The sequence below is a fragment of the Hyposmocoma kahamanoa genome, unplaced genomic scaffold (genome assembly GCF_003589595.1).
Source record: "Hyposmocoma kahamanoa isolate Upper Pololo Valley unplaced genomic scaffold, ASM358959v1 232, whole genome shotgun sequence".
Taxonomy (NCBI): Eukaryota; Metazoa; Arthropoda; class Insecta; order Lepidoptera; family Cosmopterigidae; genus Hyposmocoma; species Hyposmocoma kahamanoa.
The window spans coordinates 7,841,772-7,867,092 of record NW_020653750.1 but is presented as its reverse complement, the minus strand read 5'-3'; the positions used below and the strand labels follow the sequence as shown (position 1 = coordinate 7,867,092).

Sequence of the window (25,321 nt, the reverse complement as noted above, 5' to 3'; positions counted from 1 at the left end):
CTTTATCATAATTATCATTTAAAATTAACATCGATCGGATATCGTTGATTATTAAATATCTAAATATTGAATAACCAATGATATCCGCCGGACGCGTACGCCGCTACTACTGCTAGTTTTGGCAACTAAGCGACTTTGTCCCTTTATGTGACATTTTGACATCAAAAGCGTCTTTTATTTCTAGCGACAAAAAAAATGCTATTTTCTGACGCGTATTTAATTAGGTTTAATAGTTTAAAATTTAATATTATTTTTATCTTATTATTCAGGAGTCTTGCATGTTCTGTGACCATAAAGCTCTTGCCAATTAAATGGACCTCCGGTTTAGTGATATTTGCTTTAGTCTAGTTGGCAACACTTTTTCATTCATAAATTAGTTCAAAATGCCTGGTTGTATGGTAACTCGTGGTATCATGTTTTTCTCGTGTTTACAGCACAAAACAACGTTTACTTATTAATTTTCGGGTTGTGACCGCAATTTATTGGAATAGTGCCGTTATTAAGAGCTCTCATGCCAAAAAAGTTTTGACGTTGGCTCCGCCCAAATTTGTGAAACAATTATATGACTGAAATTCGCGTGACATGCGACAGGAGATGTTGAATTTTGCGCATTAAAAGTACCAAATTCGTTTTAGCGGAATAACTTCAACTGCCTCTGTGGCCGAACGGTTACCATGCCGGACTGCCACGCAGAGGTCTCAGGTTCGATTCCCGGGCCGGGAGAAATATTTGTATGGCCTACATTTATTTCTCTCGTGAGTTTGGGTGTAATTTGTGGTTGTATATGTGTGTCCATGGCACCCGCGACACAGGGTTTCCCTAGTGCGGGGCTATGTCGAGTGTGTGCGTTATTATTATTATTATTATTAACTCTAAAACTAAAGGGATTAAAAAAAAATCCTAGGTGAGTTGTCGATCATGCATAAATATAATTAATTATCTAATTTTTGTCCTAATAACCTGTAGCATTTCGAGGATAAATCGAAAAAATGTGAAAATTAGAGGTCATTTCGTGATTTTTATCTATCGAGGAAACTTTATTGTTTTATGTTTCTGATTAATGTCTATGCTTGAATATATCGTGTAGTTAATCATACAATATTTTATTTTTAACTTTAAAGTGGATGGGGTATATCCACTTTAAAGTTAAAATCTAAAATCAAATCGAAGATAAGGAATTTTTCCTCTGCTCCCTCTTAAGTAGTGTTTGTGTTAAGCAAGTAAAGTGTATTAGTGTCGTATTCCAGAACTCTACTCAATGCTCAAGTCAGGATTTGAGCAGACTTGAGTATGATGATTTCAAGCACTGGAAATACGACCTTAATGGCAAGGACTTGAGTATGATTTCTAGTGTTTTGAATCATACTCAAGTCCTGACTTGAGCATTGAGTAGAGTTCTAGAATACGACCCTTAGTGTGTTTGTGTGGAAAACCACATCGGCGTGTGACCGACACACCCAGGAATGTGTCTAGAATGTCTGTCTGTCAACAGTAAAGGGGACGTGGACAAATCGAACATCCTTTTAATTTAAAGTAAGTTCAATGTTATTACCTATTAAATTGAGAACACTTTTATTGCTTCTGCGAGTGCCAATGACACGACCGCCGCCTGCGGGGTAGTAGATGTACTAACACTTGATTCGTTTAGGGTTGTTGCACCGTGAAAGGTTTAAATCTGGACGAACATTTTTCAATTGCTCTGATTTTACATTGAAAGTAAATAAAACTCATGTATGTAGGGTTCTTAACGTGATATTTTCGGCTTTGTCGGTCGTTTCGTTCCACCCAGTACGGAATATGCATATGTAAGGGAGCATGTTTTTGTAATTAAGTTAGTTTCTAACATTTTTGATCTATTATAATATATTTTTATAGCCGGAAGTGCTATTGAGAGCGAAGCTTACAATTAGTAAATAAATATTTTTTCTGTATTTTTGTCAATAAACTTAATAAATAACACTACGTTAAATATAGGTACGCATAAGTGTTGACTGATGGAATATCCCTTAATTGGGTATTTAATAAATGCGCTGTTCAGGTATCTAACGCTGCCAAGCCACGCCTAAGTGATTAGAGCGAAATCGATGATCCCGCTTGCTCCTCACGAACTTTGGGACATTTTAGTTACTATGAACTTGTTTGTAACTACATTTATAAAATCAGAAAACTTGAGCACTTTTTAATTAATAAAATAATTGCGCATTAGACTTTCATCACACCGGATGGAAAGTGACGATAAGGTCGATGTAGCATACACACTTATATAATGACTATTCACTCTCGCCTTGTGTAGACCCAAGTATAATAACTTGGTCCTATAGAAAATCGAACCCGAGACTTCCTCATCAAGCGAGTGAACGCGTGGGTGAAGAAAGTACTAGCCGTTGGGCACCAGGTACGTTAACAAAGTAAGGAAGTTATGCGGCTTATAAACGTAATTAGGATGCGTTGCACAGAGTTAAGCACAGAGCAGACATGTAGTATTCGTTGGACGTGATAAGAGATACGAAAGAACAGGGCATACCTGCCACCAATGCTGATCGGAGCGGTCGGTGACCGTGATGACGTCACCGCGCCTGAACTCCAGTTCTCCGGCCTCCTGCGGCGTGAAGTCATACAACGCTTGCACCAGTATCTGAAATGCATGCGCATTGCGTTACGGTGCTATTATGTTAATCCGATTACATCATAACACTGTTGGTCATGGGACTCGTTTCAGGAATTCAAAAACGTTTTTGAGATCTAAACCTAAAATCGCTTATGCCGCCGTCACAAAATTTCTTTAAAAAGTTTCGTCCGCCGTGACCATGGGACCAGTAAAAGGCCCCAAACGTTGGTTTGTTTGAAAAACAAACTAACCAATGTAGATCCGAAAAAATTAGTTTTTTTTCCAATACTATATAGAAAGAGGGTTTATTCTCTTAGACAGAGACTGCTAGACAGTACTAATAATACTATCTTGCACTCTCTAGTCTGTATCTGTAGGACAGTAGACTAGTCCGTACAATACAATATTAAAGTTGAAGAACCTGACATATCGGACAGCAACTGTCTTACGTTGAAAATAAATGTTAATACACTGGTTATTGCAATATATTATAGACCATGGGGAGATAGACTACTAAATTTATTGATTCTCTTAGGGTCGTGTTCCAGAATTCTACTCAATGCTCAAGTCAGGATTTGAGCAGACTTGAGTATGATTTCAAGCACTGGAAATACGACCCTAATGGCAAGGACTTGAGTATGATTTCTAGTGCTTTGAATCATACTCAAGTCCTGTCTTGAGCATTGAGTAGAGTTCTAGAATACGACCCTTTGTCAATTTTTATATAAAAACTCTAACATAAAAAATACTATATTAATAGGCGACATCAATATTGACACAATTAAATGTAATGAAATTTCCACTAAATACCTAGACACATTATCTTCACATGGAATGCTGCCAGCCTACAACAACCCTACACATAACAATAACCTGTTTGGACCATATTATTCTTAGAACTAAACTACAAGTGTTTTGTTATGTAGCCGAAACCACTATAACTGATCATTACTTTACTCAACTTATATAGTCCTAGAAACGTATACTCCAAATACAATCTCATAAGATAATATCTCATACAAACTATGAAGATCTTGAAATTGTTTTAAAATCCAGTGATATTGTCTGAACTGGCCCTAATTTAGCCACATCTTTCTTAGTGAGCATCCTTAGCAGTGCAATTCTTAACAATACATTAAATACAAAAATATCAAATAGCAAAAAAATTAACAAGCCTTGGATCACACCAGGCATTCTTGCATGAGAAATCGTGATAATATGCACAAAAAACTAAAACAAAATATAAACAGCACAGCACTAAAGCAAACATACAAAAGGTACAGAAATTTTTGAAGCGAACTGTTTAAAAGACTCAAAAGTGTTGCTAGTGCTGCTAAAAAAAGTAATAAAAAATTATGATCTGCTATTACCACTGCCACCAATATCAATAAAAATACATCTACTGCAAATGACCTAATTGATTATGATCCCGCTGCTTCAACTAATAATATAAGCTCATTTTTCGCCAATATTGATAAAACTTACTCGAACCAAATCCATACGTCTCCATTAACACATATTTCTAATCCCCCTAATAAATCACATCTAAAGTCATTGGTCTTGATGGATACAGATTGTGCAGAAATTAAGTCTATTATACTCCATCTAAAATCCGAAGGCTCGGTAGGCTAGGCAGAGATAATATCTCGGGAGCTATCCTTAGAAGATATAGAGATATCCTCACGGGGCCTATCACCTACATCTGCAATCTTGCCATGAAGACGGGTACTTTTCCTGTTCCCCTGAAACTAGCGGACGTCCTTCCTATTCATAAGAGTGGTGACAGAGGCCGTGTAAACAATTATAGGCCTATTTCCATCTTGCCCGTCATCTCCAAAATTCAAGAAAAAGTTATCAACAAGCGACTTGTGAAGTATTTAGAAGACAACAAATTGTTATCTGATTCTCTGCATGGGTTTAGATCTTGTCACTCCACTAACCATGCAATTCACGACCTTATCGAGTACGTTGTAACTAATCTAGACTCAAAAAAAAGGTGATCGTGATTTTTTTGGACCTGGTAAAGGCATTTGACACGGTCTCTGTTCCACTCTTGCTACAAAAACTAGAGCTATGGGGAGTAAGGGGGTTACAACTTCAACTGTTTCAGAGTTATCTGTACCAAAGGGTGAGGATTGATCAGTGCTTTAGTGATGATCTTCCTGTTCGACATGGAGTGCCGCAGGGCAGTGTGATGGGATCAACTCTCTTTCCAACTTATATAAACGATCTCTGCGATCTTAACATGGGTGAAGGCAAGATTATCTCCTTCGCTGATGACACAGCACTTCTTTTTTCAGAGGTGATTCTTGGAAGGATGCTTATAATGAGGCACAAAAGGGTTTCAGCAAAATATCTAATTGGTTATAAACAAATAAACTTAAGTTGAATATCAGTAAAACTAAATATCTCGCCTTCATGACCAAAAAAGGTTCTATACCCGAACATGAGAATATTGATCTTATTTCGCGGCATGAGTGGGCACTCATGCCGCAAATCACATACTCCCTGCACATGTCCTACTCTTTCTAGAACCTCATCCATCAAGTACTTGGGTGTTATTGTGGATGACACTCTTAGCTTTCGCCAACACATTGATGCTGTATCAAACAGAGTCCGTAAATTAACCTACATTTTTAAAAGCCTTAGACATGTTGTAGATCCCCAAGTTGTTAGAATAGTCTATCTGGTACTATGCTAATCTATTTTGATGTATCGTATCACGGTGCGGGGTGGAGCGCCTACATCAGCCCTGTTTCCTCTCGAAAGAGCTAAAAGATGAATACTCAAAGTGTGTAATTTCCTTCCACGACTTTATCCAACTAGTGAGCTCTATAAGCACTGTAAAGTCCTAATTGTCGGCCAATTGTTTATCTTGAATGTCACTCTGTTCAAGCACTCTCAATTGTTTTACGATCCAATCTACAATAATAAAAGAAGGAACAAACTGTGTGCTCCTCAGTAACTTTCCGTACTAAATTCGCTGGTAAATTCTTTTGTTTCCTCGGAAGTTATTTATATAATAAATTAAACAATATACTTGCCTTCTATCCTCTAACTAAAAATGAATGTAGACTAAAAAAAATTACCAAGTGGTTACTCAGTCTTGATTATCAGTCCACTGAAGACTTAGGCTGCTTCACCCAACATGTAGTACCTACACAAAAACACAAAAAACACACCATACACTTGCACACACATACACACACACTCGCACACACCATTTTGTTTTATTCCATTACTTTTCTTTTGTACTATTATAATAATCTTGTACAAAACCCGCTCTCTGTAATTTAGAATATGGTAATGCTTTCATATTATGTATAATACAGTGCGAAATCTGGTTGGTGAGTGCCTGGAGATCCGTAACACAGGACAAATCCTAGTATGGACTCCAGTCTCTAATAAAGATGTATTAATAATAAGTCCATAATGTTAATCACTTATTTATAGGATAACTTTGTAAGAGAGAAATAAAGATTATTATAATTATAATTATTATTATACTGCTATCCTGGATCTCAGTTATTAGGTAAGTAATCGCATATATTGTATGTAATAATTTTTTAACGTTATTTAATAATAATTCAAAATTTTTGTCAATCTATAAAATACTTTAAAAAATTATGTTTTCTTATGTATGAGAAACAGTTCTCAAGAGATTATAAGAATCATGCATGCTATAGACTAAATAAAGTTGCTGATGAGATTATCCGCTGAACGGGCACTCCTTATTTCCAGTAAGTCTTCTCTAAATACACGTGTTATTAGCGCTTGAACTGTAAAAAAAACGCACAACAGTTCTAAGAAATCGCAAACTGTATTTATTGGCTTACGTCGATCACAACTAATCCATAATAAAAGCCGGGCTCAGTGTACGGTTTGATATAGAGTAACATAATTAACTCCATTATATTAATTAAACACAGCGTGGTCTATTACTAACGAATCCCTTCTGATTTAATTACGCTACGCCTAAACGACTATTATATTGCGCCATTAATAGGTCACTTCAGTCCGGCTAATTAAATACGGTACCCGTTAATAATATAGTTGTACTTACTATATGTCCGGTTTGTGAATTACTTATTTATTTAGTATACCAACGCAATAATAAATAAATAAATATTATTGCTTATTGTTCATTTAATTGCGTTACACGCGAGACAGCGGTGACTTTAGATATCAAAACTATGTAAGTTTTTTAATAATTTTCAATAAACCCAAGTGCATGTTACGGTAGTGTGTAGTGTAGACAGCAAATATCCCGAGACAGAGTTAGAGCACAGCTGGTCTTTGTTTGCCTAAGGGATCCGAAAAATATTTAATACTCTATTGTTTTAACGTACACAGATGTTTAGTTACGTTATTAAAAAAAAAGTTGCAGTAGAGCTGCTATGAAAGAGTTTGTTCACGGAAGTACTGTCAAGAAATAATGTAATAACTGCGTTCCTGCATTTGAATGAAACTACAGGCACACGGGACTTGTCAACTTTATGTGTCAGGTTGACGAGCGCAGTAGCAGTGCCCCTCACATCTTTGAGATTAAAGTTCTGAGTGGCACTGCAACTATTATGGGTAGGCACGTCACTGTCCAACAGGGACACTTGCTCGTTCCGTCACTTGATATTATAAAAAAACATGTGATGACTAATTCTGAACTTATTGAACGCTGCTTTTATGACCCAAAATGTTTTTTTTTTTTTCTCTAAGGGTGATTCAACTCAGTAAGTGTTCATACCAACTCTACTATACTTATAGATCTATTTTCTAATTTCAGAACAATGTTCATAATAAAAATTATTGGGTTTAATTGGTGGCATCATACTCTTAGGTTAACAACCAGTATATGATTACGCTAGTGATTACGTATAGCATTGTTCTTATACACAATTAATAGGTATCAAATCAAAACGGTGACATAAGTTTTTTCAAGAACAAAATCAAAAATAATATGCACTTATTTCTACAATCATCTGGAGAACAGAATATTCGTGTATAGAAAAACGTACAGAATTATACATCAATATAGTATTCGTGAATTTTTGACGTCTTTAGGGTCCCCTGGTCACAGTAGGGATAGTTTAGCTTTCATTCTGTAACGCGATAATTATTAGCTGTCAACAATTATCAGACCACCATTATATTTGAAATTAAAACTTTATTGGTCAATTTTGATTTCAAAACTATTTGGGAATTTCTCCAAAAGTGTGTATCGCAGCTCTATTGCATACTAAATAGAGCCATGACAGAATGTATTAAGTCGAATTACGTCACGGCTACGAAATCCTTCCAAATGGCGAGTCCATTCATAATCAATTGGTAAAAAAAAATCACAATGACCATTACGATTATGCAGTTAGAGAATTGACTAGGTGCTTGCTCGGTACTAATTTAAGAAACATAATACTTAGGACATTTGTACTGAACTGGGACAAAACCTGGGTGACGAGACATAAAAAAAGCAAACACAGCAAGTGCGTCATCGAAGGCACTATTTGTTCGGTAACCAGATCTACGTGAATATAGATATAACAGACATAGCTGACCGGGTTATTTTCGTTCTTACCAGGGTCACAGCGGACTATTTACACGAAGCGGGGTTACCGAGCATTTAATATGTAGTTTTGTTGCTATTGTAGAGATTAGAGATCTTGAATGGTCCGAAAGTTTGAGAGTCTGATAAGCAAGGTCTCGTAGCTTAGCACCTCTCTAACACAAAAGCTAAAAATATACGACACTTAGTACACGAAACAAAATACCGTGGTAACTAAAAAATGCTGCAATTGAGAAAACACGTGTCGGAGGTTCAAAAAAATTACTGAATAGAACTTATAGCGAATAATAGGATTATTTTTATTTATACACATTGTGGGGCTTCTAACACAAGTAAATTTTACTTGCAAGTAGCCCCAACATCGGACATTGTAAAATTATTATCTAGTGAATAAATGAATTTTGAATTTAAAAAAAAAAAATTAACACAATATTTAGTTATTAGCCACGTATAAACGAGAATACAAATTTATTGGTTCCATTATTATATCTGGAATTTTCTCTCATTCCGTGTGCTTAGGTCGAAAACATAGTCTAAAGTACCAGACATTAACATTTATTTATTTTACATACACAGGTTAGCGTTTATCACTACAGGACTAACATAACGCAATCATCATCATCAAGCCATTTATACGTCCCACTATTGGGCAAGGGTCTCCTCTCAGGCGAGGTTTTAGGCCATAATCTGCTACGCTGGCCCAACACGGGTTGGGGACTTGACACGTTTTCCGACGGTTGTTAACTTTCATCGACGTGCAGGTTTCATCACGGAGTTTTCCTTTACCGAAAACTTCAACGGAAATTTCAAATTACATTTCGCACGCAGAAACTCAAAGGTGCTAGGTTGGATTCAAACCCACGGCCTCTACTTGAGAGGCGTAGGTCAAACTACTAAGCTACCACTGCCTCTTAACCTAATTCTTAAATAGTGCAGCCAAAATTATCGATTGTTCAATATTATTTTTACATTATTATACTGTATTGAGTTATATTAAATTATATTACAACTGTTACAATACATCATACTATATTACAACTATTATTATTACACATCTCAGAAATAAAGCTATTTTAGTGAACTCACAAAGAGAACAGGCAAATAGGTCAGTTTTCCCGTCAATAATATTTAAAGTCCTCGTCCCTCGCATCAAACACGTCTTATTTTATTTTGAACCGACTTAAAAAAAGGAGGAGGTTCTCAATTCGATTGTATGTTTTTTTTTGTATGTTACGTTCTTCTTTTGTTGGAAAGACGGTACCTCCATAGTGGTCCCATTTAATTTTGAAAAAAATCATCCACCTCTAAGGTTGGCTGTTCACGCATGAAGATTAATTTTTACAAATAGCACCTAAATTTTAATTTAAGGAGCAATTATTTTAATGGTTAATTTTGCTATTCTCCAATTCAAGGCGTTTTTCTCTCTCAATATACTTTGAGTAGTGAGAACCGATTTTTATTGTTATCTCCTGTGTCAAGTCCCGTATAGTGGCGAACTAGGGGATGAATCCTGTCTGATTTCACTAAAACTTGGTAATTATATGTAATTCCACGTACTTTTGAGGTCGGTTTTTTTAGGACTCTGTACTGAGATTATTAATTCAATTAATTTCCTTTTACTTAATAAAGTTAATTTAGTAAAATAGAAAAGTCTTAATGTTAAAATCGTAGTAGTAGAGCTCCTTGTGAAAGACTCCGTCCAGTGAAGTACTGTCACTTTACCTATTTCTGCCGCCACGCAGGAGAGCTCACATAACCGGCTTTGAAGGGTAAGGCACATGGAACTTGTCAACTTGTGTCTCGGGGTGACGGGCGCAGTGGCACTGCCCCTCAGATTTTTGCGATTTACAGCTCTGAGTGGCACTGCAACTGCTATGGACAGACGTATCACTTATCATCACGGGCACGACCTATTCGTCCTATCATGTAGTAACATAAAAAAATATATATATTTTGCAAATCGTACGTAGCGTTAATTGGAATGTTCTTTGGTAAATTAAAAATGTGTGGCTTATTCCAACGTGACCATTGTCGAGTTTTGGAAATTTGACTAGCCAGAAAAAAAAAACCGCTATTTAGTCGGTCGGTAAGTTAACACGTTCAGTCAACTAATTTCAATAAAACTTGGCAAATAGATGTAATTTCACAAACTTTTGAGGTCCCATTTTATTTAATAAAAATGTTATAATTATGATTTATGATTTTTACGAGTTATAAAATCATGTGATAAAATAGTAAATCAAAAGCAAAATATAACTATCCTACAAATTACTGTAGGGCTAGCATGATAGGACGCGACTTGGGCGAGAGCGACATAACGTGCGAGATACTGCTGTTCGCGCATAGACATCTCGCGCCCTATCGTGCTAGGTAATAATAATAAAATAATAACGCACACACTCAACATAGCCCCGCGCTACGGAATCCCCGTGTCGCGGGTGCCACGGACACACACATAGACAACCACAAATTACACCCAAACTCACGAGAGGAATAAATGTAAGCCGTACAAATATTTCTCCCGGCCCGGGAATCGAACCTGGGACCTCTGCGTGGCAGTCCGGTATGGTAACCGTTCGACCACGGAGGCAGTTTATTCCATTATCCAACATATACTAATTAACAATTTTGTTGTGTTTATTTATACATATTGCACCCACTATATAACCACATTACACAGTAAACAATAAGTGACGTAAACATATTTTACCATGTTTCGTATTGTGTATCCAGGGGCTTTGTATAAAATGAAAAGTACTAAATAAAAAAAATACAAATACCAACATTGTGGTTTTCCAGGCACTTTAAATTCAGACTTTATTTTGTCATGATGAGTGTAGACAAACGATTGTAGAATTTGAAAGTGACAAGAATAACCATTTTATAAAAAATGCTATCAAAAACAGCCAGTTATCAAACTGCTCAAATCGGCTGCGCTGCCAAATGAGTACTTATAGCAGTTTTATTAGTTTTTAATTCTACCTGATAACCTTTTTACAACAAAAAAGTGTTTTTGGAACCAATTCTTATGACCTTTTGTTCTTCGAGCCATTTCTGGATTTAACAAACTTTTTTACAAACTACGCGTAACCCTGATACAATATAATATCTGTACACAACCGATGATAATGATAACTCTGTGAATGTTGACTCACCTCTTCAGGAACGACATCCCTCAACTTGACGTCCTGAAGGCGACTGACGGACGCTGTACGATGATAGTCCACGAGCTCGTTAAGGGAGTTGAACTTCACCACCCACAGAAAGAACTTGCTTGACGCGTCTCTCAGCACTTTGAAATGTTGAACTCCGTCTGGACATCTGGGAAGACAATTATTACAAATCAATTAACGAAAAAATATAGAGCATTATTATATTTCATTTTTATTATCAGGCTACAAACAGGCAATGATAGAGACCGGTTCCTTATCGGAGTCACGAGGTTTGAGTTTCGTATCCGGAACAACCGAGGAGAAGAGAATTGAATATGAAATTTTATGATAAAGTGTTTGCAGGCGATAAAATAATTTGAAGCCTAGTACAGTCGACCTACACCATCTTATTTGCGAATTTTGTGAGCAAGTGTTTTGGTAAATTGATATTTTGATTTTCATCTAAAACGCAATATTAAAGGACGTAATAAAGACTTAAGGCCCATTTAGATGGGGAGAGTTTCTCGCACGCTTCGAGACGAAAACTCGTAGGCGATTCTCGCAAGCAATAATCGCCATAAGATTATCGTATCATAATGTTTACATTCAGGCAAGAACTAAAATCTCGCCTACGATTATGTCATACGAGACTCGTAAGCAACTTAATCGCCTCCTCGACTGTTTACACGGAGAAATATGTAGTAAGGAGATTCTTGCTTACGAGTTTTCGACTTGTCTAAACACGATCTCGTATGACATTTTTTCAAGTTCATACGATTATCGTACAAATCGGTTCGAACCGTTTTGAGTGCGAGAATTGCCATTCGAGTTCAGTGATTACTGCGGTATTGACTATGGATATATCGAAATGACGCAAAAATCATTCAAATTTGGAACTGCTGATAATATTAAGTTCATTGCACTGTATAGAAATATAATTTTGATTTATCATTTTTTTTTAAATTATATAACTACTGACACAACCAAAACTGACAATTATGATAAATTTATAGGGCGAGTGAGTGCGTGTGTGAGTGCGTGAGTGACTGAGTGAGTGAGTGAGTGAGTGCGTGCGTGTGTGCGTGCGTGCGTGCGTGCGTGCGTGCGTGCGTGAGTGAGTGGTGAGTGAGTGATGAGTGAGTGAGTGAGGGGTGAGTGAGTCAGTGAGTGGTGAGTGAGTGAGTGGTGAGTGAGTGGCTGAGTGAGTGAGTGTGTGAGTGGTTAGTGTGTGAGTGGTTAGTGAGTGAGTGAGTTGTGAGTGAGTGGGTGAGTGAGTGAGTGAGTGAGTGAGTGAGTGAGTGAGTGCGTGAGTGAGTGAGTGAGTGGTGAGTGAGTGAGTGAGTGGTGAGTGAGTGAGTGAGTAAGTGAGTAGGGAGTGAGTGGGGAGTTAGTGAGGAGTGTTTATTGAAAAGTACATTTACTTGAAAAGTCGTGTCGGCCATCTTGGATTTAGAAATAAATGCTATGTTCGTAATGAGCACCCCCAAATACCTCAAAAACGATACCCAACTTGCCATTATTTGAAAAGTGCGGGCATGACTTTTCATCCTGGATTTAGAAAGGAGTGCCATATTCGTTACGAGAGCACCCTAAATACTATATTGCCCACGCTATATTCGACCACAGAGGCACTCACTCACTCACCGTTATTTAAAATTTTTTTTTCGCTCTTGTTCCATTAATTCTTGTCTTAGAAAAGCAGTGATAATCAAAACACCCTCGCGCGCTGCACTCGTGGTAGAAACGGCTGGCACAGAAACTCGAAATACGATTTTTGCTTTCGAGTTCTGTTTACACGGAGACGTTATATTGAAAGGCGAGGAGATTATCGCTCACGTGGACGGTCGATAATCGCAAATGTTTAGACGAGGAAAGTTTTTTTATATTCTTTCGATAATCGTATCTTCGAGACGAGAAACTCTCTCCATCTAAATGGGCCTTTAGGCATGTCTTTTTATTTACATGACAATAATTAATTTCAGTGTCTTGTCCAATGTTAGAAAATACATTCGACATTATTACTTCGATATAACTAAGTTATGAGGTAGTTTAACCTTTAAATCTTTGTACTCATGGGTACAGTCAACGGCACCCACCGTAATTACTATTCAGCGTCACTCTTAGCACATTTAAGTGGGTAGTGGGGCCTGAATAAATTTCAATACTATTTTTAACAGAAAATCCAAAGTAAGTGTACAGATTCATAGTATTAGGAGTATACTGTTAGTATTTTATTTTTTTATAGAATGTTAGTCAATCAAATCACAAATGTTTACATTTAATTAGCTGTCCGCCCGTATGTGACAAACATGTCACGTTTTATTATTTATATTTGCACTAAAATTTCTCGAACCGCGTATGCGCAGAGTGGTGTTAAATGGTTTTTGTGCAAATAAATCATCAAAATGGGCGACGTGAGACGTCGTGTTCTCGCCTACTTTTGCTGTGTATTCTTTAAAACATCTGTTACCGCTTACACGGTATATTAGTGGTAAAAAAACACACGTGTTTCTGTGCTTTTTCTTGAGTTTCATAATGGAAAACTTACGGAAGAGATTTGATTATGTTGTTTAAATACCATTAAACAAATAGTACATGACATAGTACAGAGTGTGCCCTGCCTGTACTGTGGATAGGTACATAAATGCCACATCAAAATTCATTTAATGTTAATTTAAAAAAAATAAACACATATTTAGTAGTACTGCAATTGTATCTCTGCTTGGGATTTTCATTAAAATAAATATTAGAGAAAAAAACCTCCTAATTTCAACAGGGAAGATGATTTCAGTATTTATGTGGTCTGCGATGGTTTGTATGTACCACCAGTTTGGTAGAGTTATTATGATTATTAGTAATGAAAATATTTTTTGCGATATATACACAGTACGTACTTTCCAAAAATAACCGTTCCGTATATTTTTGCTGTATGTTAACGTATTTCAATATTCAAATTTATACAATAAATTTATATATAAGGCTAACAAATTGTATACTGATTTTTTTACATTACTTCCATTATTGTAGCCGCTTTGAAATTAGATGTAATACGTCGTTAAGAAACTTAAATGTTAATTATCAAGTTAATTACTAAATACACCCCGTTATAATAGTAATTAGTGATTAAAACTTCTTCAATGTTATCTTCTGAAACTATCACTGGCCACTTCACTATTCGAATAAAAAGAATGTCAATGTCACTGTATTTGCTTTTAAATGCATTTTCTAAATGCAAGTAATTTATTTGACGACCTTCGTAGTCTCTGAGGTTCCGAGAACGATCCCCGGCTGGGTCAATGTAGTAAAACTAACTTTTCTAAATAGTCTCAGGTCTGGGTGTTTGTACCCGTACCGTACCGTACCCTACCCGTGGTTGTTTCAGATTTCCATAACACAAGTGCTTTAGTTACTTACTTTGAGATCAGACCAACGTATGTGATGTTGTTTAATATTTAATTAATGCGCAAAATGATTATATACCATACCTATTTCTTCCGCCAAGCTACTGCTTGGGCAAGTTAGTGCTCACATTGCAGCGTTCCGGTTTTGAATGGTAAGGATGGTGGTGAATCTAAAGGTACCTGGGACTTGTTAACTTATGTTCCGGGGTGACGGGCGCTGTGGTAATGCCCCTCAGATGTTTGCGATTTAAAGCTTGGAGTGGCACTGCAACAGTTATGGACAGGCGTGTAGCTTACCATCAGGCGCACGAGCTGTTCGTCCCGTCACTTGATATTATAAAAAAAAGGTGAATTTTAAAATTGCATTAAAAATCTTTCTGATGCACACTTTCGACTTTAAAATTATCCGTACTTAATTTGTTAGCACCTTATATAGGTAGATATATATATACATTATTGTGTTGAACAACTGTAAAATTACAATAATTAGTCAAGCGAAGGGAACGCTGACGAGCATCACGTACAACAAATACCCTTGGTAACAATACACATTGTCTTGTATCTCGTATTTACCCACTGTGAGTGACTGGTAGTTTAGCAAGGGTCAAGTAGAAATCAGATAAGACTTTTTTCTCGGAAAACGAACTTCTGTTTGTTCTGGTTCTGGTTTGGGTGTTGAGTATCTGGAGTTGTTCGGGTGTACGAGTTTTTAAATTTTGTTGACGTCCTATGTATTCACTTTCAATAATACGTTACGTTTGTTTTTGGTAAAATGTAATCTAAATGATTTTTTTCATATAAAAGTTTTATTTTAGTAAGTTTACTAATTAAGTAATTAGTGTTTTCTATTAATAAAGACCAATTCTGTTTCACATAACTTTAAAGGTACTTTGCATTAAATATAGAATAACAAGAGCTAGCTTCTAATAGAAAGATATTGAAATTCGTATGTTACAATCGCTAGACAGTAGGAATGGCGGTCGTAATATGCTGCAATCTCATCTAATACACAGAAAAACGATGCTGCCCCTCTAATGGATATAATAAATTTTCTACTATGGTAGATGCTAGGATGTGGCTCTTATTTCGCAACCACACGTTAAACTAGATAAAATTTCAATAATATATAGGTGAGAAACGTAAAGAAAAGATCTTTGAAAAACAGTCCAATGGAAACTTTTGTGCGTATAGAAATATGTGTACATTATAACATCAAGTAAGTTGACTAATTAGATGAGTGATTAATATGTATGGAATTAGAGGGCGCGCCTGTGAGGGCCGCTTACACGGCTCCAACGATTTGCTTAATTACTTTGTACAGTGATGACAGCCAGAGTAAAAAAAATCTTCAATCCCGAACGTCAAAGGACCTCTGGAATAAGTGTGTGTGTGTAGGTTAACTTAAAGGAAAACATCGCAAAGAAACTTGTGTATCGGACCGAAAAGCAGTGTCAAATAAAATTTACTCTTTGAAGGAAATCGAATGTATAGTCGTCGCTAACTTGCTTTAAACTTTAAAGGAGACTTCAGGGCAATTTATATAAGTTTATTACTACGTACGTACGTAGTAGTACGTACATTTATTTATTTATAATGTTTTTTTAACTGGGACAGTATCGGGATACCCGAAATTATAGATTTTTTTAAATTTCTTATAAGGATAATTTCATTGTATCGGAAGAAAAAATCGAGACAGCAGAAGTTGGTCAATTTGAATAAAAAGTTACTCATTTTGTATGAAAAACATTTTATTCAATTAGACCAACTTCCGCTAACCCCATTATTTTCTTTCAATACCATGGCAGAGTTTATCAGGAAAAAAAAATATAATTAATTTATTCATTTTTTTGGACTCGAACTTAACTAAAAATATAACTATTCCGAAATTGTTTTCACAAAAAAAGACTAACTTGGTTCTCATGACAGTTTCCCGGTGCCTTCTATAGATTCGGATTTCCCAATATTGTCCCAGTTAAAAAAACACACTGCATAATTCTGAAATTATTGTGCTCACTTGAATACAGAATGTTGATAATAAACATTTTTTACTAAAGACAAAGTATAAAGTTAAAGTCCAAGGTTGCCTGGCAGAGATTGCTATTTAGCAATAAGGCCGCCTGTTGTACACTGTATTTTTGATTGTTTTGTATTTTTGCTTGTTTATTGTGCAATAAAGAATATTGAATTGAATTGAATTGAAAGTTATCATTAAGTAAAGAAAATGCGCCCTACAGCATCCACAGTACCTTGACTGAGAGAAAAAAGTCAACGCAACGGTGCATACGTTTCGGTAATGATAATAATATGGTAGGGATTTGTTTGAAATTGTATGATGTATTTATTTATTTATCTGTATAATTTATTAATTAGATCATTAGATTAGTATACCGTGTGTTATTGGCTATAATCTCACGATTAAAATTTTCTATCAATGTCGGTCGTCCATCACTCGTCAGTGTACCTCAGTATTGTGTCTATTCTGAACGTGAGTTCCGTTAGCACGATTTAGTTTGAAGCGTGCTTTCTTCATATAAGTACTCATTAGATGTAAACGCTCTTTTCAAAATTAAAGAGGAAGGCCAATGAGTTTCTCGGTCGTTATGGGGTACCTAAAATTGATTCATAGATAGAAATAAGGGCGGCAACTTAACCAAATTAAATGTATCTAGTTGAGAAAAATATACCAAATATTTTAGGTCAGCCGATTCCAGTTGAGGCCCCGTGAGTAAAGTACATAAAAGCACGCATAAGTCGATAGCTTAAAACAGGTTCCAGTACGATCTTCATTAGACTGATTCATACAGAAACTGGTTTACTCACGACGAAATTAAGAAAGTTTCTGTTAGAACCTTGATTGAATTTCCAGACTTTTGTTTTAGGCTTTTATTATGTTCCAATTCTACTATGCCAGTTGTCAATAAAACACGGGAAATCATTTGTATGTGATAATTGATAGATAACCGATCCGATCGATTAAAGTGCCTTATCAAGTGAATTTTAAGGTGCACTTTCGATTGCATTCCACGAGTTTCTGTGTTAATCCAAAGTCCAAAGCGAAACGGTAGATTGTTATCAAATGTTCAGATGTCTCTGGTTAGTCAGATAATTCTTACACTAACCGTCCTTAAGTATTTATAATATAATAGTAAAGATGCAGGTGGTGGCTAATGTCTCATCAATACTCGGAAATGTGCTTAGAAGTAGAGTAACTTTAGTTCATGCCTTGTGATTCTCCGTTTGTTGTTGTGATAAATAAGAAAACTGATTTAGATAAGACTTCAGGAAAGAACTGCGTAAGATATGCAATTAATTTGCAATTTTACGTATATAAGAAAAAATTAAACGGCGTTCGTCTTGTTTTTTTATGATACCAAGTGACGGGACGAAAAAGTCGCGCGCCTGATGGTAGGCGACACGTCTGTCTATAACAGTTGTTGTGCCGCTCAGATATTTAAATTGCAAAGCTCGAGGGGCGCTGCCACTGCGGCCGTCACAGTCCCGCGTGCCTATAGTTTCACCAGCACCGTTACCCCACAAAACCGGAACACAGTAATGATCATATTACTGCTTGGTGGCCGAAATAGGTAGTACTTTCCTGGACGAACTTTTTCCCAAGGAACTCTATTGATACTAAAACTCGTTCGTCCTGAAGTGATATTGTTCATTATTCAGACTAAATATTACGTAAACGATTATACAAATCTAGAAAGTCTAAAATTATGACGAAACTATTTGCTGTAATATAAACGTTATCCCGTAGATCACATTTGGCATTGACACAATACCGTTAATCAGGTCGACTAATAATCGAAATGACGACTCGTAATTTGAATGAGTCACTGAGCAAAATGAAAAGCTTCAAAGCCGTGAGACCGTTTCTTATGCTAAGAGGATTGTGAAGCCACCGTTCGCCATACAAAAAGCGAAAACGTTTTTATACAACTTATCGTATTTTGATGTTATTAGTATTATGAATTATTAGGTATGTTTTAATTTTTTCCAATATTCATTATAAATACTTATGAGCATGTCAATTCACCGAATTTATGTCGTACTTTCTTTAGTATGAAATTGGATAAACATCCAAACTAATATTATAAATGCGAAAGTAACTCCGTCTGTCTGTTACGTTTTCACGCGTAAACAGCTAAACCAATTTTATGAATTTTAGTATAGAAATAGATAGATGGGAACTAGGAGAATGGCATAGGCTACTTTTGTTACAAAAATAAATTTTAAAGGGGGATGAACATTTGTATGGAGATCAAATTATTTCTCAAGGGATCTGAAAATTCATGTTATTTTTGCTTTTTGCAAGTAATACAAAAAACAAAATATTAGTATAGGTACGCAAACGAAATCGCGGACACCAGCAAGTATTTTATAAATGAATCATAGTTAAAGAAAAAGCTAAACCTACCAACATGGATAAAGGTATGCTAAATATGATGCGAGGGGTCATAGATTATGGATGAGTAACATCCACACTTGAGGTTAGATTTCAACGAAATCTATGTCGAAAAGTGTAAAAAGTTTTGAGGAAATATTTTTATTGAAACAATTTGCTTCGTTTTGCATTTAGATTTGCTCGTCACATCGGTGTCCTTGGAGAAAAGACGTAAGCGTGTTCCTACCAATTGACCGTCAGTCGCATCTCGCAGCATGCAAACTGGGTCCGTGGGATCTAGTTCCCTTTTCTTTCCATAAAATGACATTTTTAAAATAAATGGACCCATTGTACCCGAAAGGAGCAGCGGTTAGAATACTATCAGCATTTTGATATTTTTGGATACGACCCGACATATTAATGAAAATAATGAATCAAAATCTATTTCTATTATGTCAAGTAACCTGACTCCACTTTGTGATAAAACTATCGTTCAGAAGAAATGTTTTTACGGTATTTAAATTTTACAAAATTATTTTGGTCTCATTTGGTTCCTTACAATCGAGGTTCAACTTGGAGTCGAAATGAAACTAAACCTACAGCATCAATAATTGCGACCGTATTGAGTAACAAGTCTATTGGCACGTTCATAATGCTGCTTTTGACGTAGATAACGTGTTATAGCATATATTTAAAATTTCTTCAAGATTGCTAATCTCGTCTCTAAGTCTGCGGAGAAAAATATGTGATTTAGAAACTTAGTCTTAAATATTATGAACATTTGAATCTTCATATTCATTTGTCTTCATAAAACAAGAAATGAACAGGGGTCCTAACCCGATTTAGGGGTGAGCAATGTCAAGCGTTTAGTAGTTTTGTTGTCCAACAGGGCAAAAATATGGTCAAGGAAAATAAGCAAAATATATAATTTTCTTATATTTATTACTAGGAGCAAACCATTTCCTTTAGCTTTGGGAGTGAAATATCGCTTGTAATTTAATGTGTTAAAGTCATTGACTTACAAATAGATGGACGACGGGTCTAATACAAAAACCACGAAAAAAATGTCCCAAGTCAACCTATTCGAAATTTAAATTGTTATGTCATCGCAGTATCGCGCTGTCCGTAGAACAAATGAAGACTAAAGAGGAGTGTCGCGCTCTGTATACGATTTTAGCGCCTTACAAGTGCGGACACTTTTTAGCGCGGACCCGACGTCCATATAATTGTAAGTCAATGGTTAAAGTGTAAAAAAAAGTATATTTGATCTTCATGCGGAATAATTTGATAAACAATAAAGTGATTTTCTGTGATATTTGTTATTGTTCTCTAATCCCGAAATATAAAAGGCAGCCCTCGTATGTGTTAAATGGAAAACACCGCTGAGGTAGTAAATATTTTTCAAAATAACTTTTGGTCTCTGGTAGCGATTCACAGTCCTCAAAACATTAAAACAAATATTTATTTAGATCAATGCATGACTAATACGTACCATGGCAAATTCAGGATAAAATAAACTATCGTCTGACTCATGCGCTAGTCACACGCGAATTGTCATTTTTTTTTATTATCAAGCAATTTGGACGCGAATATTAATTAAACGATCCTTCGTTTTCAATGACAACAGATAAAAATTGCGTAAGAAGCGCTTTACATTTATAATAATAATAACGCACTTTTCGAGATTCTTCCGAAATTTACTAGGACTAAAAGGAAATGTATAAATATAAAATATTTTTCATTGTAAATGAAATATATATATAAATGAAAAATTATCAAATAAAATTTAGTTTTTTTCGATTGGTCGGTGGTGGCCTGTAATCCTTAAGAGCCTTTCGCTATGACCATGGGTATCCGTGTCCGCATATTCACTATTGTGCTATTAAAATAAAAAATGCGATGTTAGCAGGGGTCTGTGGAATTGATAAAAACATTGACAAATGGGGTCCGCGAGTTAAGCTTCTTATCAGGATGTAGCTGCAAAACTAGTTTAGGTTATGGTTTATTTCGATCCTCCACATTGCAAGATGAAAGTATCTTTACATCTCAGTTCATTACAATAATTATTTTTCTATAAGATTATCCTGTAATGAACCATATGTATAAACAGGCTAAAACAGGCTACAATATGCTAAAATTTGTACAAAATCAGAGAATTATTTGTAAATCACCATGACATATTAACATATATACCACAAAATACTAATCTCATATTAGGTACGGCTATAATTGTCGGTTGACTTGAGTTTACACCACGTGCAATGCCTTTTAATATGATTAAGAAGTTATTTTCATTAACTAAAATCATTGTAGTGTTTATTTGTCTTTAAAGATTTGCGCTTTAGGCAAACCTTTTATGAGTCTAAATCAAATTATTATAAGAAATAGAATTGTAAAGAGTTTTGATTGAATAATTAAAAATATAATATGCCATCATTTACTGACATTACCATATCATTTATTAACGATTTACAGTGCTTAATACTGAGTTACATGAAATATCCATAAGCGCAAATAGATACAAGACAATTGGAAACTACAAATACAAATGTTCTTGAATGCACACTGGGACAAACACAAAATAAAAAAAACAGGTACAACAGGCGGCCTTATTGCTATACAGCAATCTCTTCCAGGAAAAAAAGAAAAATAATAATAAAAACAGTCTAAAACAGATATCCAAAATAATAGTAATAAATATATAAAAGACTTAAATAAATAAAATAACTAAAAATAAAAAATACATATGATTACACAAAATGAAAGCAGGATTATATAGAACGTAATAATAAGAACACAGAAGATCTAAAACAGGTAAGAATAGGAGAAAATAATAATAATTAGTAATAATAATGACTCAACAGACTTAGCGCGTCTGATTGATTCAGGCAGAGAATTCCATAGCTTGATGCTTCTATCCTTGAAAGAGTTGGAAATAGAAGTTAGAAAAATGGATAAGGAAGTTTAAAGAAAGAGTAAGAGAAGATCGTAAGATGCGACTGAGAGTAGTATTATGAAACACGAAACAATCTTTGAGGTAGGGAGGAAAGTTGGAATTAAAGAGAACAGAGTACAGAAGTGGTAAAAGGCGAAAGTTCCTTCTACGACGGATGGGCAACCATCCAAGTTTGGATCGGAAGTCTGAGACATGGTCAAATTTACGCAACCGAAAAGTGAACCTAATGCAAAGATTCTGCAACTGCTCCACCTTGTTGAGCAAGTCCGCCGGCAAGTCTGGATAACAAGCATCCGCTTAGTCTAATATAGGCAGGAGTGTCTGTGCCAGACTGATTTTAGTCGGAATGGGAAGAAAATTTCCTAGACGTCGAAGGGACGTGTAAGCAGCAAACATCTTCCTACTAACCTCGGTGACCTAAGGTTTCCAAGTTAGGTTCTTATCAAAAGTGACCCCAAGGTTCCTAACGGTATCCCATATAGGGATTAGAATACCATCGAATAAGATGAGAGGCAATAAGCCAAGGTCGACACGCGGTATGAACCGGGGGCTGCCAATAATTATACACTGGGTCATGATAAGATTAACTCTGGAGACCAAACGAGTGACTATAAGCGAGAATCCCTTCAAGATCCCTGTGAGTATTTTTAATGGCATCAGGTAAGTCAATTAGAGTGGCTTGTGAATAAATTTGGAGATCATCTGCATAGAGATGATATCAAGAAGTGAGTGAAGATCAACGACAACCATCTTTTCCAGATCTAAAATAGTAAATAATAAATTGGTTTTTTCAAACAGACCTGTTTTAGATTCTTTCACAGGTCACATGGTCTCAGGACCTGTAAAAAGCTGAGCACACTTGGTTTGCAAAAACAAATATACACAGTTTTATACCTGGAAAAAAAAATAGTTTCATTTCCTGTGTAGCAATCGCGTAAATGTAAGAACTCAATATATACAAGCTAAATGAAGTAATTTATGAGGTTTTGTATCAGTTTATAATTCTACAGAAATAAATATATTGTCTGTTAGAATATTTAGCAAAAACCAAAATATGGGCCACCTAAGGAGTTCAGTGGGAGTAAACCAGTGGGTGTGGAATCAATCTTCCAAATAAACTCATTTGATTTAATGCTATAAAATAGTAATTGAGTTTCTCATCTACTTTATCCTGCCATCAGCCTTGTTGGCTGTAAACAGATGGTTTATAGTATCATAATAGAAAGAGTATTACTCCCAGCCTAACCCTACAGATTGTGTAGTCAGGTATTTTGCTGACTATCATGGTCAAAAATGCCTCTTTTTTTAGGTATTGCATACTTGCAGGCATGCTCAGCTGCTTGGCTAGTTGATTTGAGTGGTGTTGTATAAAACTGTCAATGTAAGTATAGAAGTTAATAGTTTGTTATCAACTAAACTATGATTCAGGTTGCATTAAACAAGGCAACATTATTTAATTTTAGTATTTTTTGTTGAACGTTTGAATTTGTTATTATGTAAACCATAAGTGTACTAATAAGTTTAATAAATATCAAGATATTTTGCTCATTTTTGTGAAATTAATCCACTAGTTTGTTATGTATGCTGAATACACTGGTTCAAATCCAGCAGGAACATAAGAATTCTTCTCCGTGTTCAATCTTTGTATTAATAATAATAGGTGTACTGTTTAATATTAATTTTAACTGACTACATACATTCTGTGAAAAGATAAGCATTTCTTCCTCAGATCCAACACTTTTACAAACTACAAATCTTATAATAATTGTATTGTATTATGTGTCAAATCATATAATGTGTGTGTCAGTACACAGTGCAGTAAATTATTAACAAAATAAACAATTTTGCTTTATTTCTTTACACCTGGAAAAGCAGTAAATGATCAATGTACATCAAGATTTACTAAATATAATTACATGCTTCAGACCGAAGCCCTACAAAAATGTATTTTTCTGGTCACCCTACGATCATAAAGAATATATAGCGCTACATTTAAATACAATATTTTCATTATAATGTACACTGGATGTTTACGTGATCATAGGAATTTACATTGTTATAATTTATATTCAGTATATTGTCTGGGTCTGAATAATTTCACACATTATGTGAATTGGGAAGTATATGGCGCCTTAAGGTGTTTTAAGTACTTACTTGACTGATAGAGAGAAGTCTCCAGGGCTAGATTCACTGATCCGTATGAGGAAGCCACCCTCTGGTTTATTGGCTAATAGTCTCTCAGCATCTGCTCTTGTGATTCTTCCATAATACCAACTGTAAACGGACAAACTAGCTCAAAAACTACAACAGTATCGTTTTCCTTATAATTGCAAGAATATTATTATATTATACCTTAACAACATGTAAATGTACATTGTTTGGCAGTTTTTCATACAATTTAAATAGACTTTTTTGAAATACAGAGAAACGTGCACCGAGTTTTTATTCTTTTCTCGGCACAATTTGAATGTAATGCACAAGTTTTTGACGTAACTTTCGCAACTTCGGAAAGTTAGTAATGAAGTAAAAAGCACTTGCTACTGCCATAGTAGGATCATACACACCTGTGATTCTTCATTTGTATGTAGTTGCTAGGGATTAATCCTTCTTTTCCGTCTAATTCCGCTCTATACCAATTCATATCGTCCTCCATGTTTAGAATCTGCAATTTATCACACATTCTAGAAAGAACCTGTCAACACACATCATCACATACTTTCAAATTATGTTTATTGCGAGTAAAACTTACTTTGAGAACTTGATTCTTCTTGAAACTGAGTTCATCATCAGCAGTGGCAGAGAAATCGTGTTTTGCTATAGCCTCCATGATCAAATTAGGCACTTCACTGAAATGTCACCGAATACCAAAATACTCACAAAGTATGCTACTTATTATCTTAGTTTTAGGTCAGGGTAGTAAAGTAATCATAATGCATGTAGTATCTCACTAAATAAACCAAAATCAATTAATTAACAATGCAAATACGGGGAAATTCTAGCGATCACAGACAGACAGAACCACACACATCACATCACCTAACAATGTGACCAGAATATTTTTGTAACCTACCAACAAGAAAGCAAGAATCAAGATCTTAAAGAGTTTTTTAAAATATACAACGAATCTAATTTTTCACAATGCATTTGATTAATGTCGTATGACTTATCAAAGAAAGAAACATTTACTTTATCTTGAAAGATCGTGAAATTTAATGTATAAAATCCTGCGGATCGGGAGGTTACTTATTGTTAAAATGGCA

General features: G+C 35.4%; 1 protein-coding gene across 1 annotated transcript in view; it reads right to left on the bottom strand.

Annotated features, from left to right (window-relative positions):
* Positions 1-25,071, bottom strand: part of LOC113228511 (protein enhancer of sevenless 2B) — a 30,037-nt gene extending 4,966 nt beyond the window's left edge. Inside the window, exons 1-5 of the mRNA XM_026461846.1 lie at positions 24,811-25,071; positions 24,626-24,723; positions 24,216-24,335; positions 11,321-11,486; positions 2,525-2,635 (exon numbers count right to left, since the gene is read on the bottom strand). Of these exons, the coding sequence (XP_026317631.1) occupies positions 2,525-2,635; positions 11,321-11,486; positions 24,216-24,335; positions 24,626-24,723; positions 24,811-24,888 (573 nt within the window). The 5' untranslated portion in view covers positions 24,889-25,071. The remainder of the gene's footprint in view (positions 1-2,524; positions 2,636-11,320; positions 11,487-24,215; positions 24,336-24,625; positions 24,724-24,810) is intronic.
* Between the last annotated feature and the right edge of the window lie 250 nt (positions 25,072-25,321).